Source organism: Perognathus longimembris, chromosome 1 (assembly GCF_023159225.1).
Source record: "Perognathus longimembris pacificus isolate PPM17 chromosome 1, ASM2315922v1, whole genome shotgun sequence".
NCBI classification, from domain to species: domain Eukaryota; kingdom Metazoa; phylum Chordata; class Mammalia; order Rodentia; family Heteromyidae; genus Perognathus; species Perognathus longimembris.
The window spans coordinates 58,532,524-58,549,878 of NC_063161.1; the positions used below are offsets into that span (position 1 = coordinate 58,532,524).

At 36.8% G+C, this 17,355-nt stretch overlaps 1 protein-coding gene across 1 annotated transcript in view; it reads right to left on the reverse strand.

The window, feature by feature from the left end:
- The window catches only part of Tmem117 (transmembrane protein 117), a 374,448-nt gene that overhangs the window by 179,667 nt on the left and 177,426 nt on the right, over positions 1-17,355 (reverse strand). Inside the window, exon 4 of the mRNA XM_048365994.1 lies at positions 8,286-8,385. Coding sequence (XP_048221951.1) covers positions 8,286-8,385 — 100 coding nt within the window. The remainder of the gene's footprint in view (positions 1-8,285; positions 8,386-17,355) is intronic.

Sequence of the window (17,355 nt, forward strand, 5' to 3'; positions counted from 1 at the left end):
TATATATAAATATTAGTCTAAATATAATGTAAGCTGGGCCCTGGTGGGCCAGTAATTCTAACTACTCAGGAAACTGAAATCTGAGGATCATGGTTCAAAACCAGTCTATGAGAATCCTATCTCCATAAACTACCAAAAAGCTGGCCCATGAGACCTCTATATCCACAAACTACCAAAAAGCTGGCACATTGACACTCCTATCTCCAATAAACTACCAAAAAGCCAGAAGTAGAGCTATGGCTCACGTGGCAGAGCACTAGCCTCGAGCAAAAGAATCTCAGGGACAGCACCTGAGTTCAAGCCCCAGGTCTGGCACAAAAAAGCAAAATAAACAAATGAATATATATCATACAAAAGTATATTATGTAGATAATAGAATAGAATTGAGTGTAATGTAATGTAGTATAATAAAATAGAATTCAAGATAATAGAAGAGAAGTATATTATGTTATATATAATACAGTATGAAATTGATATGTGATATTTTTCATATACAATCTAGTAATACATATTATGTACTATAGTAACATGAAAATATAAATCAATATAAGATAATGAATTAATATAAAATTAATAACAGATAATATACTTAGAATAGTGTTTAACCCACATAAAGTTCTAAATAAAATATCAAAGGTAAAAGAAGCAAAAGAGACTAACCCAATTACTTCAAAAGAACTACAGAAGGGGCTCATAGCTTCTTTTCAAGAATTCTGATCTGAGCTAGTATTAACACACCGGCCCTTATTTCATTGTATCATTGACTTCAGGGGAGGAAAAAAAAATCAAATATCAATGTCTCCTGACATTTGCCCAAACTTCTTCAGGTAAATGGTGAATAAATGAAATTTTAATAGTTCTGGGGCATTTTGTTAGGAAAATCACAAAGGATGTATGGACAAAGGAGATGCCTGCCTTGAGGATGTATAAAGGAAGTAATGGAAATAGAGTATAATGTGAATGAAAGAAGCCCAAAGTGAGGAATGGAAAGGAAAAAAAATAATGAATATCCTTTGCCTCTATGGGGAATGGCTTTCAATAAGAAATATCTTCAGTGTCTTTCGTGTTTTAATGTACTTCAATACCTCTTCCTAAGTGCCTTTCACACACTTACCATAACATATTCCATAAATTTTTAATAAATGAATATAAATTACATAACTATACATATTATATATGATGGGATTTTTTTTATATTTCTGAGAGAAATTGAAGTTAGGAGACAGCAAAAGCTAGAGTTTTTGCTTGTATTCTTAAGTACCTATGCATAAGGTTGCACTTTTTTACTTTTTAAATTTGTTTTACATCACATTCTATTTATACTATTTAAAATCCAACAGTCCTGAAAATTAGAAGGCCTTCCCATTACCATTTGTGATGCAATTCGAATATAGGCAGTACCACCCTCCTGTCTTATTAATTTTTTAGTGAGGACTTATTTTGATGGAACATAAGGCACATATCTAAAATATTTATAGAAACATTAAAATATTTATACCTGCAAAAGCAAAATGACTACTTTTAGTTCTCTCTGTGCTACCTAATAGACAAGAAATATGGAAAATAATAATTCCATAGACAGATAGACATTGCTCCAATTGTGATCAAATAAATGGGCAGTGGTTTTTGTTTGTTTTTTTGTGGTAAATGTAGGTACCATTCAGCCTACTGTCCTTAGTTTTGTCTAGGAAGCAGTTCACCACTCCACTTCTGGCTTTTTCGTGGTTAAGTCTCAGGGACTTTCTTTCCTAGGCTTGCTTTGAACTGTAATCCTCAGATATCAGCCTGCTAGTAGCTAGGATTATAGGTGTGAGCCACTGGCACCTGGCTAAGACAGAATCCTTATGAAAAGATAATAAAATACTAAATTAGAGGTTTGATGCAGATTCTAATTTCATTGTACAAAACACATGTGGATGTGGATGTGAAGCACACACATTTTTCAAATGTTGGGTGAATTTCACTAAATTGGACAGAACCCAAAAGAAAACAAAAGCGAAAAACAGAACAATGTTTGGGTTTAGGGTCCATCTCCAGATGTTGAATGCCTCATTTGAATCTTTCTGTTTGAATATCCACTCACATGGGGATTGAATTTGATAACCCTGTCCTTCAAATCCATATTTTACAGTTTAAATTCTTTTCTATTTTAAAGTTCAGTAAAGCTATTATTGCCACTTAATTTCCAACACTAAATCAAATTCAATTAGGCTTTTCTTTTATTCTGTCACTTTGAAATATCCGTGGAAGAGAAATAATTAGAAAACTGGCATTGATCATAATAAAAATTGTCAAGTTCATTTCTAGACAGTATAACAAGCTACAGTTGATTTGGTTGTTTTCCAGGTTATTATTCATTCATAAACTTAGCATTTGCAAAATAGTCAAATTATATTGATGTTTTTCTATGCTAGAAAATGTTAATCAAATAAACTATTTTTAATTCTGAGAAATAAAAGTAATACAGGTAGTTCTTTCCTCCCTCCCTCTCTTTCTTCCTCCTTTCTTCCTCTCTTCCTCTATCCCTTCCTCCTTCCTTTTCTTTCTCCTTTTTTCTTCCTTCCTTCTTCATAAGTAAAAAGTATATATTGTAAAAAAAATCTTACCAGATTTTAGATTTGTATGCTTAATTGTAAATGTTATTTCTGTATTTTCTGTATTTAAGTTCAAGTAAATACTTTACTTTTTTTAAATTGGCTTAGTTATAAAGAGGAGGAGTTTATTCCTACATCGCCACACATTAGAGGGAATACATTTAAGTGCTGCATCAGTAGTTTCTTGCCCTATTCTTCTGTAGACTCATAAATAAATATTAACTGAGGAGTACAAATAATTCTGTATACACCACCCTGTTAAGTGTTAAGTCTTCACTGAAGTTCTAGTTTCCTATCTTAAGGATAAATCTCTCCTTACTCAAATAATGGAAGAACTAGATTTCAACCCAGGTTCTTTTTTCCCTTTCAGCTAAATGTAGGACTTGTCACTTCTAGCAATGACTAAAAGAGTTGCAAGGATGGGCCTTTCCTTTATTCTCCTGTTTTTTATGCAGAAGGCTTCCATCACCATTCTGGTAAAAGTTCCCTTCAAGGCTCTTCACAAGTATGTGTTTCACGGTTTTGAAAAGAAATCTAGCACAAGTAAATTCACAGCCTAATGAGGAGGGCTGAGGAAGAAGAGTGTATGTTGATACTTGATATGGACATGCTTCAAACACTATGGCTCTCTTTTCTCTCTAGGCCTGGCATTCTAGAACACCTATCCACTGCAATCATAAAACTGAAATCAGAAAAACAGAAATGAAACTTGGTACATCTATGTGTTTATGGCCTATCAGTTCTTTAAAAAAGAAGATTTCTTGGGCATCTATTTTATTCCTGTTTCCAAGATGAGTGCTTAGGACACAACTGTGAACATAGTTGGATGTTTCCAGAACCATTCAAGGAGGCGCTAGTCAAGGAAAGAAGGAAAGTTCACAATGAATGACACAAAGATGACAGCAATAGAAATGTTCATTATAAAATATTTCTGAAAAAATAGAACATGTGTGAAAAACAGAAGGGAAAATATGTTATTTAAATGACAAATTTGATTTATTATTAATATTATTATTTGTCGGTCATGGGGCTTGAACTCACCCTGGGTGCTGTCCCTGAGCTGTGCTAGAGGTTAGTGCTCTACCACTTGAGTCACAGTGCCACTTGCCGGTTTTCTGGTGGTTAATTAGAGATAAGAGTCTCATGGACTTTCCTGCCTGGAATTACAGGGGTGAGCCACCGGTGCCCAGCTTGATGATTTATTATTTGATAATAAAATAATATATTTTTATTTTTATAATAAAGTATCTACAATGCAACAAGCATAGTTAGTCAGATGTTAGTGGATCCTGCTTGCCAGATTCCAAGAAAAAAATATTAAAGTTATGCACAGTTTTATAAAGTTATAATAATCACATCAAATTACAGCAAAGTTACAAGCCAGGTACCAGTGTCTCAGACCTGTCATCCTAGCACTCAGGAGGCTGAGATCTGAGGATCATGGTACACAGCCAGCTTTGGCAGGAAAGTCCCTGAGAATCTTATCTCCAGTTAAGCCACCAAAAAAGCAAGTGAAATTACCTGATAGGGAGCTCAACTGTGTCATGTGACTGACATCATTTCATGGTAGAATCTCTCAATCTGCAAATGAACACCCTACGAATAATATGACAAATCCATGCAATGTCCCGTGACAACTGGGAGGAGATAAGCAGTGTATGGCCTCAGAAAACATCAAGCCTTGTCCCCATCATGACTCATTCTACTTTCCACCATTAAGAGCAAGGCAAGCATGATGTAGCAAAGTAGCTGAGGCTAGGGAAAGGGGATGGTTACTACTGGATAAACAGGAAGAGGCACACTCGGGCTTGAGCTCAGGACCTGGTACTACCCATTACCTTGATCACTCAAGGGAGGCTCTCCAATGCTTGAGCCCAGCTCCATTTCTGACTCTTTGGTAGTGAACTGTAGATACAAAGTCTCACATTCTTTTCCTGACTGGGCTGGCTTTGAACTGCAATCCTCAGTTCTCAGGTTCCTGAGTAGCTAGGATATTAGGCATGAGTCTTTGGCTCTTTTATTTCAATTTTAAGAACCTATTTAACAATAACAACAAAAATAGTGACCTCTACCTGGTATTATATATTTTTGTGTCTGCACAGGGCTCCTGAAGGGTGAGGGCCTCTCATGCTGGCTCCCCAGGCAAAATTGTACCTGCTAGTGCTAGACATTCAGTCATGTGAAAACCCCCAAATAGTTCTCAGATTGTTTGATATCAGTCTTGTCTTGGGGGGGCACATCAGACCAAATATTCTTTTTAAGCTATAGAATTTTTTTATTATTTCCACAAAGGAAAACCCTTCATTTCCTAAATACATGAAAAGGCATGTGTCAACTGTTAATGTGGATAGTCATTTGCCTTCCCGTGGCAAGTCAACTCCATCATTGCTATTCAATTCATACTGAGAATTCTTACGTACATGAAGGTCAAAGCTACCTGAGACGCCTCTCATGAGGAAAAGTATTATTTTTAAAAATGTTATCAGTGCCCACATATGTAGACATATAAATATTTATGTGGACACTTCCTGCCCCTCCAGTAGATAGAAGTGAGGACTGAAGTGATGTGCTCTGGGAATGCTTGCTGCATGACTGCACTTTCCAAGCGGGAGAGCTCAATATTGCCTCTGCTATTTCAATCCCTGAGTCTAATGGGGAAAGGCCAATGTTTCTAAAATATATGCCGAGAGACACAGAAAGAGAGAGAGAGAGAGAGAGAGGAAAATCGGAGATTTGTGGGACTCCAAGTCATGTGATATGGCTAAACCTAGAACATGGTTATCCTGACATTCAGTCTTAGATTTTATTTTTGTTTATTTTATACTGATCCTGGAACTTAAACTCAGGGTCTGGGCACTATCCTTGAGCTTTCTGTTCAAGGCCAGTGCTCTACCACTTGAGCCACAGCTCCACTTCTGGCTTTTTGGTGATTAATTGGAGGTAAGAGTCTTCTGGTCTTTTTTATCTGTACCTTGACTTTGCTCAAGTTCAAGGTTGGAGCAAATCCAGAAAGCAATGGACTTCCTCAGTTCAGTTGAATTCTGCATTGGTTAGCTGGGAGGAAATTTCTTCCTGGAACAGTGTGAGATGGCCCCACCCCAGCTAAGACACAAGAGGCCCAGGCAACGTGAGGTTTTATAAATGACCTATCTTCACCATTATTTCAAGGGTCAGGGCCCAGCCAACAACACTTCTATCTACTTATATTTTAGCATTTTAAGTCCTATTACAGGGCTACACATGTAATCTTTACAGAAAACATCTAACAAAGATATGAACTAGTAAACCTTTTTACGAACTGGGTGAACTTGGCCTTTGAGGACTATATGTGATTTCTGGAAGTTGACAGGCTCAGTGAATAATGATTTCTGAACTCATCGTGTGTGTGTGTGTGTGTGTGTGTGTGTGTGTGTGTGTGTGTGTGTGTGTGTGTGCTGATTCTGGGGCCTGAACTCAGGGTCTGGGCACTGTCCCTTAGCTTCTTTTGCTCAAGGCTGGTGCTCTACCACTTGAGCCACAGCATTACATCTGGTCTTTTGGTGGTTACCTGGAGATAAGAGTCTAGCAGACTTTTCTTCCCAGGGGCTGGCTTCAATCCGAGATACTCAGATCTTAGCCTCTTCAGTAGCTAAGGTTACCAGTGTGAGCCACTGGTACCTGGTAATTTCTGAACTCTTGATCTAGCCCTCTTTTCCATTTTATTGAACAGATTCACCATAAAGTCAAAATTATAACCATAGTTAATTTAGAAAAAAAAATTAAAAGTTTCAAAAAATCTTCCCAAATTTCAAAGATACTATATGTTTCAGCTTCTGTATTTCCCATTATTATGTGTATTTATGTGCATACTCAGGGCCTGGGCACTGCTTAGATATTTTGCTCAAGGAAGACACTCTACCACTTGAACCATAGCTCTACTTCTGGCTTTTTAGTGGTTAAGTGGAGATGAAAAGTTTCACAGACTTTCTAGCCCGGAATGACTTCGAATCATGACCCTCAGATCTCAACCTCTTGAAATATAAACCAAGATTATAGGAATGAGCCATCATTGCCCACCTGTGTCTCCTAAGCAACTTTCCTCAGTGAAAATGAAAATTTTGAAAGAAGGCAGCCTGCTCTTGATAGCTATTCTATTCTAATTGCTATTTCTGGAGATTATAAATAAATCATTTTGGAGTTTCCATCTGGATGTTAATAAAATGCAATATATCTGGTCATCTGTTCTGTCAGCATTTGAGAAAAAGGGGGGGCAGGAAAGGATGTACAAAGCCTTTGTCTTAAACAGTCACACTCCACTCAATGACCAGACTATGTATTGAGAGACATGTCCTTGGTTGATTTTGTTATCACGCTTGTGAATACACAAGCCTAGAAGCAGAGCCTACTGTGCCATTGTCTAGTCTGTCAATGTTTACCTAAAAATCATTATGCAGTTCTGTTCTTAACCCTGTTCAAGGATAATCCACAGCTAAATTAGAACTGCTTCTTGATGCTTGAAAATATCTGTTCTAGGTAAAAAGCAAAGAGTTGAATAAAGATAGCAGGGCCTCTGCTGTGATCATGTAGCTATAAAAGTCAGGACATATCTGTAAAAGTATGCACATGCCAATCTTATTGGAGTCAGGTATTACATTTTCTTTATTAGGTCTTCTCATTTTCCAGTGAATGGCCTAGCAAAGGGAATTAACTGCACTCATGAAAGGTGTCAGTGAAGTGTTCTATCTTTATGAGAATTACCCTCTTTTCACTCTGATTCTTTTACAAGTATATGATACCTAAAGACAATTAGCAACCTGACATCTTTAAATTTAGCTAATCTAATGATTAAAAACACAAGTTACTTTCTTAATAGATGAGCTCAAAATGAAATGTAGGTTACTCGTTGCAGGCTTATAATAATAAAATACTAATCATGTGCAAGAAATTAAAAGAATTCCTAAAACTCTTATCATTAAGTTCATATATTCAAGGTGAGAAGCAAAAACATAGAGATCTATTTTAAAGTCCTGAAAGAATGTTTCCTATGGTCTTCTAAGGCAGGAAAGACTACCTTATTTACCTGGAAATTGTGACTAAAAACATCAGTCTTGGCACAATTATTCAGACTTGCACAGGAGAAAATTCTCTGCTAAAAAGTGTTTATTTGCCTGTAGGCTCAAATACAAGCATTTGTTTATATCTAGATAGTTAGGTAGGTAGATGATAGATTGATTGATAGCTATGTAGACAGATATGTAAGTAGATACATAGATGGTTGCTTGATACATAGAAATGTACAAATACATAAATGATACATATATACAAATTTACATATATAGATAAATTCACTGATGATAGGTAGATACATAGGTGCATAGATACATTGATATATACATGGATACATGAAAGAAGAGAGATACATATGTCAATGGTACATATATTGGTGATCGATAGATAGTAGATAGATAGATAGATAGATAGATAGATAGATAGATAGATAGATAGATCTAGATCTGGTAAATTTCCTTCTGAGATTTCATAGATATTGTACACAAATTCTGGGCTTATCTATATTTATAAATTTGTTCTACTCAAAAGAAAAGTAACGACTGTATCCCAGATACAGCATCAAAAGCAGCATCTTTCCAACATTATAAACGTGTTTTACATGTGAGATGAGTTTGAAAATGAAAGAAGTTAAAATTTTCTTACCATCCAAGCTGTGACAAAGTCCCCCATCCATGTCCCTACTGCCGCTAATTTCATGAAGCTCTCATTGCGGATGCCCATGTAGTCTGTAATGATATATGCTCTGTGGAAACAAACACAGGAGACATTGCCCAGATTTAGTGAGCGAGCCAGTCCCAACTTCCTGCTTCAGCCATCATGTGGGAGACTTGCCCTCTCCACAAGCTTTCTCCCCTTAACATTTGTCTCTCAGCACATTTGTTGTTACATTTGAAAGGAAGGGAAGAATTTGAGGGTGTGGGGGTGAGTTTCAAATTCCATTGGAAGGCTGGGTTGTGACTCTAGCAATTACCCTGTGCATTTGAGCTGCAAGAATGATGGCACCTTTGAAAACTCACCCCGAACTGACTCAGACATGGCAGCATTTCATGCTCACTCAAGGATGAGCAGAGCAAAAACAATTCTTGGATCTCAGAACTTGAAAGGGGAGAGAAGAGATAACTGGACTCCAGGTCTGTCAAAGTCAGAATTAACTGGAAAAAAGGTGTGGATCGAGGCTTCAGATATAATATCACACTTGGGTAGTGTCAAGTTTTGAGAATGTCTGCAGAGTCAATGTGAAATTTGATCTGAACCATGTGTGATTGAAATTACTACTGACATAACGATACCTGGAATATTCAATCTTATTGTTTTATTTTTGCACAGCGAATTCTTATTTGCTTCTGATATGAACAGATATTCTTCACAACTCAGACATTCAGCAAAGATGAATTTTTGTTGTTAAATATCGACAGAAAAGGCCATAGTGTCTGATACTTACATCTTATTTTCTCAAATCTAATGTTTGTTACTAATTATTATTTTCCCACTTTACAATTTCTCTGAGAAAACTGGGAGAGATTCAGAGAACATCTAACAGGCTGTCAATAACACATAACTAATAAATGGAATTAGTTTTCTCTCTTTTTTTAATGCTCAGTATTTTTATTTATTTATTTTATTTGTCCTGGTCTTGGAGCTTGAATTCAAGGCTTGAGCATTGCATGTTGCCTGCCCCCCCAACTTGCCCCCACCCCTCCCCTCAGGCTAGCATGTTGCCGCTTGAGCCACAGCTCCACCTTTGGCTTTTTGGGTAGCAAATTGGAGATAAGAGTCTCATGGATTTTCCTGCCTGGGCTGGTTTCAAACTGCAATCCTCAGGTCTCAGCCTCCTGAACAGCGAGACTTACCAACATGAGCCCCTGGAAAACTGCAGTCCTCAGATCTCAGCCTCCTGAATGGCTAAAGTTACTGACATGAGCCCCTGGCACCAGGTTTTCTTCTTTTATTTTAATTTTGTTACTTTTTTATTCATGATGATACCTGTACAATTTGGAATACTAGTTAAACTTGATTCTTCCAAATTAATTTTACAATCAATAATTGTAAGTTTGTTATCTAGTAAAAATTATGAAGAAATATGTTCGTAACTCACTGACAGGCACAACGTACCAATTTAGTCTTTCTTTCTGCAGTTATTTCAAGTGGTTTTGTCACCCCAAAATAAGTGGATATTTAAATCATTTCATTTCACAACAAAAGCAAACTTATAAACTCATGAAGTAGTTCATTTTCCACATATTTTATTTACTTATATTAGAAGGTCTGTGTAAATGTGTTGAGGTTTCACCCCAAACTTGTAGATGTCTAATTCCATGAATTTCCATAGCAGCTAAAGGCTTGTAATTACCATAAGAGCATGCTTACAACATTCATTTTGAGTAGTGTCTCCTCCATGTAAGCATAACAAAATGTATGCTTATTTCCATTTTACAGGCATAAGATTAACTTTTAGAATTTTTTTCAACTTGCTTAAAGTAAGCATCTAGTGAACAGGCAAGATTTAAATTCCAACTTTACTGATGCTCAGAGACATTTAGTCATTATGTCACCCTTTCTTTCTGTATTAGGGAAGTTGTAATAACACAGATCTACTTTCCTCCATGAATTATGGTAGACATTGTAGATCAGCACATTAATACCTCTAAAGATAGTAGTATGCAGAAACTTCAGATCCTCAAAACCACTGCAAACTGGGCTCTTAATCACTTTAGAATCACCAGTGTATGTAGCTTCTCCTTGAAAACTCCTGAGGTATGGTGGATAACAAAGTTGATTCCATTCAGCACTACCATCTCTGGATAGTTACTGGGCATTGCATTCCATGTGTTCAATGTCATTTTCCTACTTGTCAGGTTTGCCAGTGAGTTCTAAAACACATTGGGGTAGGATAAAAATGCCAGGCTACATTCCTTGTGGCTATACAGATCTGTGTCAGAGAAGGCAACATTCTGGTATCTCAGTATCTAAAAATATAGATGCCTGGATATGTTTACAATAGATCAATGATGCAGTCAAGAACAAATATAATTAATCAAAAATGATACAAAATTTGCTCCCTAAAAAAAAATCAAAGAAATACAAAGACTTGAAAAGAAATGTTAGGTGAAGTAAATCAGGCCCAGAGAGACAAAAGATGTGTTTTTCTGTCATGGAGAACCTAGAATTAATTTGTAAATACATAAATAAATACCTTGAGGGTAGTATGCAAGTGTACAAATGTAATAACTGAATTAAGGTAGCTTCAGGAGAGAACTCAAGTGTTGAAGTTCCCTAGAAAGGTTAACTCAGACTCCAACAAAATAAGCACCAGGAAACAAGTACTCAAAAGGGGAAATTGGGGTAAGGGACAAGAGATAGATGAGACTGAAGAGAAAAAGCAGGTGAGAATGCAAATCATAAAATTCAAAGTAAATCCTATAAAATTAAGAAAATTGAGGGAGGGGGTGGAGTTGGGAGAGATGGGGAAAATGATAAAAAGAGGTTTATTGACCAAGGATCAATGTATTCAAAAAATGCTTTATTGAATGGCAGCTCCTTTGTACAACTACTTAAGGATAAAAAAACACTATATATTAGAGAAAAAGAATTCATACAGAAAACATTTTAAAAATCTTAAAGACATTATAGAGGTGACATGAGAACTAGAAAGAAAAAAGATATGATGGTGATGAGAATTATGCAAAGGTCAGAGCCACTGAAAGGTTAACTGTCATTTCTCTGAGGACATTTTCTGGCCTCACTTGAAAAGCAAGAGGATAGGAATCTGGACTAGAGAGATAATGTTGGAAATTTAGGGAGGCAAGATTCAAGAGAGAAAGGAGAAATCCAAAAGAGAACACAACAATCATGTGACAGGTCTTTCCAGACAGTCTGAACAAATTCTGAACTTACTGGGGGAGGAGGCCACAAAATGAAGTCTCACAAAAGGATTGTGTAGGTTGGCAATGTCAGGAGGTGGTCACTGGAGTTCAAAACTTGCTAGAGTGTGATCTGAGAAAAATACAGGATAGGTAGCCCAAAGCCCAAAGCACAGATGGACAGATCCTTAAAGAACATAAATTATGCTTTACACAGCTATTTCATGGCTCCATTTTTATTTTCCCCCTAGTAGATGAAAGAATGAGCCTTTTCTATAAAAATAAAATATCTTCTAGATATCTAGATCATGCATACATTGTTACACATGGCATCTGTCAATAATTAATTGGATGTCAAGAGATAGGACCATATCACTGAAAATCAAGAGGAAAAATAACCTAAAAGAAGATAAGGGTAATATTTTGGCTATATTCTTCCCCATTGATTCTATACTACCCAGAGTACTAGCTACATATAGTAAGTGATCAGTAAACATGGGTTAACCTTGGAAAACTACAGAATGATCAAATCATTCATTTATATTTCCATATGTGATGAGTATGCCTGTGTATATCAAACCTTAGCAACATCAATAAAATGAGACAGAATCAGTAAGAATATTTATACATAAGAAGACACTAAACATTACTAAATTGTTTGGGGTTTTTTTCCTTTATTATTCCAAACTTCTTTTCTAGCTCCTTGACTACAAGATAGTTGTTCTAACTCCCCCTAGAATGAAATATCAACACAAAATAAATTTTCCTCCCTGTGGCTATAGGCGCATGGTAAGTATGACTTGTTATAACAATGCAAAAGAGAGAGCACAGATAATTTATGAAATACCTACTATATTTAACAGTGAACAGTGATACATTAAAGATTACTTATTATTCATATTTTTGCTGCTCTGGACAAATATGAGGAAAAGGTACAAATATGTAGATATAAAAATTTTCAACCCTTACTCATTTGCACATCCATTAACATTTAGTAATACTTCAGCATTGCCAAAGACAGAGTATGCACATACTTTTATCAGCAATTTTAGCCAATTTGAATATCACTCTAAAAAATGAAATTGTGGAGTTTCATATACCCAGTGTTGGGAGAAATGATTCAAATTTATATTTTGCTAGGAGGCACTATTAAAATTTTAGTTTGAAGTTGGGTACAGATGGCTCATACCTGTAATCCTAGCAACTCAGGAGGCTGAGATCCGAGGATCACAGTTCAAAGCCAGCCCAGGCAGGCAAGTCATGAGATTCTTATTTCCAATAAACTACTCAGAAAAGGCCAGAAGTGACTCAAGTGCTGTGACTCAAGTGGTGGAGTGCTAGCCTTGAACACTAAGAGACTTAGTAGGGACAGTGCCTAGGCCCTGAGTTCAAGCCCCACGACTGAAAAAATAAAACAAAATAAAATTTTAGTTTGGTTTGGTAGTTGGCTAAGTATTTGTTTGCATTTTACTGAAATTCATAGCTCTAGAAAATCTTGCTAATCTTCGAGCCTTCCAGGTAACTCTATCATTGATGAAGTCTTTAAAGATCCTAAATGAATTTCTTTGGAGTATCTAATGTTCTGTTGTATTGTTTCCTGGAGATTTCCAGCTTAACTATCAAGCCCATAACAAATGAGTAGAATCTCCAATATACAGGATCTGGCAGCAATGAATAATTATTGGGCCACCGTAACAACATGAGCAACTAAGACTATCACACCTCTTGAAAGCTATGAGATAAATGATAAAATGGAGCAGAAATTCACACCAAGTGAATGATAAGACTACCCCTGAATGAATCAGTCAAACAGGTAAGAGTCCTGGCCACTAAAAATAAAAATTCTAGTTCACTGACATCTACTGCTTAAACTGAAATGGACGTAGTCAGCACTGATTTAGGTGTTGAGTCTTTGAAAATTTAATAGGAGGCAGTACATACAGACCATTAAACCCATACAGATTCCTACTTCACTGAAGATTCCATCTGTGGCCAAATGGACCTAGAATGTCACAGCTGTCTCAGCCAGCCATGCCTGAGCAACATAAACAAGATGTCGGCTTCGTACACGTGTAAATCACAAGGAAGGAGCTGACTTACATGAGCGCGGACCTGCGTGACATACATTCTAACTCGCACAAAACCTCCAAGTATTTTCAATGCGTTGAGATAAAAGAATTTTTTTTCACCGCAAAAGACCCAGAAGTAAACACAATTGTTACATTAACCTTTTCCCAATCTCTATGTCTACAAGGAAATGATAAAGAATCTTTAATCACTTACTCCACCATTTTCTACCTCACATTTTAGCCAGACACTGGTGGTTCACACCTGTAATACTAAGTATACAGGAGGCTGAGATCTGAGGATTATGATTTGAAGCCAGCACAGGCAGGAAAGTTCACAATACTCTTACCTACCATTAACCATCAAAGAGATAGTGGGAACTGTGGGTCAGGTGGTACACAGTATTAGCCTTGAGCAAAAAAAAGTCAAGGGACAGTGCCCAGGCCTTGAGTTTAGGCCCAAGTACCAGTACCAAAAAAATAATAAATAAATAAATAAATAAATAAAATTTAGTAATTTTGCTTAAAATACCTCATAGCTGACTATTAAAAGGCTTTGATGGGGTTCATTACATATCTAAAAACCCTCCAGAGAGAGTGAGGAAAGGGGCGACATTGTCCAAAAAGAAATGTACTCTTTACCTGACCTAAATAACTGTAACTCTTCTACATCATCTTTATAATAAAAATTAAAAATTTTTAAACCCTCCAGAGATAGGCCTAGCATAGGGAAGGATGGGAAATATCTATAGTGGGGTCAAAACTTCTCTGAAGAGCTGTAAAAAGTAGCCTGAAAGGATTAAAATTGCATCTGGACTTACTAGTCCTCATTGATAAAATACTAACTCATATTTCTAGTTCTGTTCACTCATTTCTTCTACATATTCATAAAGCAAGACATATGTGAGACTGTGTATAGAATTTCCGTAGTTCAAACCCATTTTGTGTACACATCCACCACACATCAATTCTTCCTTCCGTCTTTTACCTTGCTTCAGCTGATTCTGTTCAATTCATTGGTGCCAAAGTCCAAAGACTTAACACAGCATCCATTCCTCCCTTTCTTTTACACTCCACATTTGATTAATCACTGAAGTTATTTCTAAACCATTGAACTTATTTCTGACAAAGCTCTCAAATCGATATTATTTTTCTGTCATCACCACTACCAATGCATGGTTTGTCTATGACCATGCCTAATCTAAAATTAAACAGCTTGGGCTGGGGATATGGCCTAGTGGCAAGAGTGCTTGCCTCTTATACATGAGGCCCTGGGTTCAATTCCCCAGCACCACATATACAGAAAATGGCCAGAAGTGGCGCTGTGGCTCAAGTGGCAGAGTGCTAGCTAGCCTTGAGCAAAAAGAAGCCAGGGACAGCTCTCAGGCCCTGAGTCCAGGCCCCAGGACTGGCCAAAAAAATAAAATTAAATTAAATTAAACAGCTTCCCATTTTCCTGTGAGCTTTTTTCCCTTATTGTGGATTCTTTTATGTCTATAAGGTGATGTGCCATGCTGGATGAGTAGGACTCGTGGAACCAGAAAGCCCTAGGTTTCAAAGTGCTATAATTTGGGGCTGGGAGTATGGCCTAGTGGCAAGAGTGCTTGCCTAGTATACATGAAGCCCTAGGTTCGATTCCCCAGCACCACATATATAGAAAATGGCCAGAAGTGGCACTATGGCTCAAGTGGCAGAGTGCTAGCCTTGAGCAAAAATAAGCCAGGGACAGTGCTCAGACCCTGAGTCCAAGGCCCAGGACTGACAAAAAAACAACAACAAAGTGCTATAATTTAGATTTGGGACACCTCTCAAAGGCCTATATATGAAAAGCTTGGTCTCAGGCTGTGGTGCTGTTGGGAGGTGGTGGAGGTTTAAGATCTCCCAGTGGGAGGTCTTTCCGCTTTTGGAGAAATCCTTTGAAGGAGGCAGTGGAACTCCACCCCCGCCCCCCTTCCTCTGTGCTTTCAGTCCCTCTAGGTGAGCCAGGGAGCTCCAACACACATCTGTGCCCCGATTTGCTGCTTTCTCCACAGTCCCCAAAGCAAATGGGGCAAACGGACCAGGAACTGAATCCTTTAAAACGGTGCACAAAAGTAAACCTTTCTCTCTTTTTAAAAAGTTATTATTAGTACTAAGTAGTTGTACAATGCAGTTACAATTCCATAGATCAGATTCTGAGTTCCATGCTTCTTGGTCAATGTTACCCCTTCCTTTGTTCATCATCTTCCCATTCCTGTCCTTGGTTTCAGGTTACTGTATGTAGCCCATGTTTTACATAATGCACATTGACCTTTCTCTTCTTAAGATGGTCAGCACAGGCATATGTGTTACAGTGATGGAAGGATGATCCAGCAGCCTAGCCTATGCCCTTATGACCTGGAAAAAATGCTTAGTCTTAATAGCCACTCAGTATCTCACTTGTGTGGGACACAATGTATAGGTCTTAAAATATCACATAGAACTCTGTTAATAAGGACAATTAATGCATGTTAATAGAACTGTTTTCATTTTTTAAAATGCACATACATACATATTTAGATGTAACCACACTTGATCTACTAACACAGTGATATGAATATATAGCTGGAGTGATATGAATATATAGCTAAAGATTCTTAATTGTTAATTAACTGAATCAATTAATTTATTGAATGTATTAATTGAATCGATAAGTATTCATTGAAATTAATGGAATGCATGTGAAATTATTTTGCAAGCTAATTCTTAATTCTTTAGCAAATTGGTAAGACTAGATAATTAAATCTATGAGTCAAGTTGGGTGCTGTTGACTCACACCTGTAATCCTAGCTACTCAGGAGACTGAGATTTAAGGATCATGATTCGAAACCTATCCAGGCAGGAAAGTCTTTGAAGCTCTTATCTTCAATTAAAAGCACCAAAAGAAAAAAAACAAAGCTGGAAGTGGAGCTGTGGCTCAAGTGATAGTGTGTTAGCCTTGAGTAGAATAGCTCAGGAACAGTGCCCTGGCCCTGAGTTCATGCCTCAGGATTGATATTTTACACACACACACACACACACACACCACACCAAAAAAAATATGATTCAATAGGTTTATATCTTTTACTTCTTGATCAAATACATATTCCAAGCAAATAAATTTTCAGTGTGATTGTAGAAAGTGATAGCTATGTTCTTCATTTTAGGTTAGATTCTTACTTCTAACTTTTTTCCTCTAAAAGAAGTAATAAATATAATGTAATGGTTTCATTTAATGGTTTTATTTTTATTATGTAAATGACTTTATTTGAATACCAATAACATGGCTAACACTGGTGCATTCTTTCATTTTATCTTATACTACCACAATTCTTATTTTAACCATTAGAGGTTTTATGCACTTTTGCTGTGATACCAAATGATTTAAGTAACTTTATAATTCTTATTTCAATCTTACATAAATGCTTGACTCATTTATCATTTAAGTATGTAGCACATTCCTAAAACATAGAATTTATTAGGGAAATAAAAAACTTCACCTACTTCAGTGAATAAATAATGTTCTTAATCTTTGATGAGTTAAGTATTGTGGGAATTGGGGACAATATGACAAGTGATTAAAATATTCCGAATGCTGTTTAACATAAGGATATACTTCGAGTAATAACAGAACCCAAAAAAGGCTGGCTTTTGGAAGGAATGGCCAAATTCTCCATAGACGGGCTGAGTTGGAAATGTCAGGCTGGGACACAAGCTGATACTCTGACCTAAGAACAGATGTGTGCAGTGATGATCAGGTATTGAGAGAACTCATTTCCAAGGGGGAAG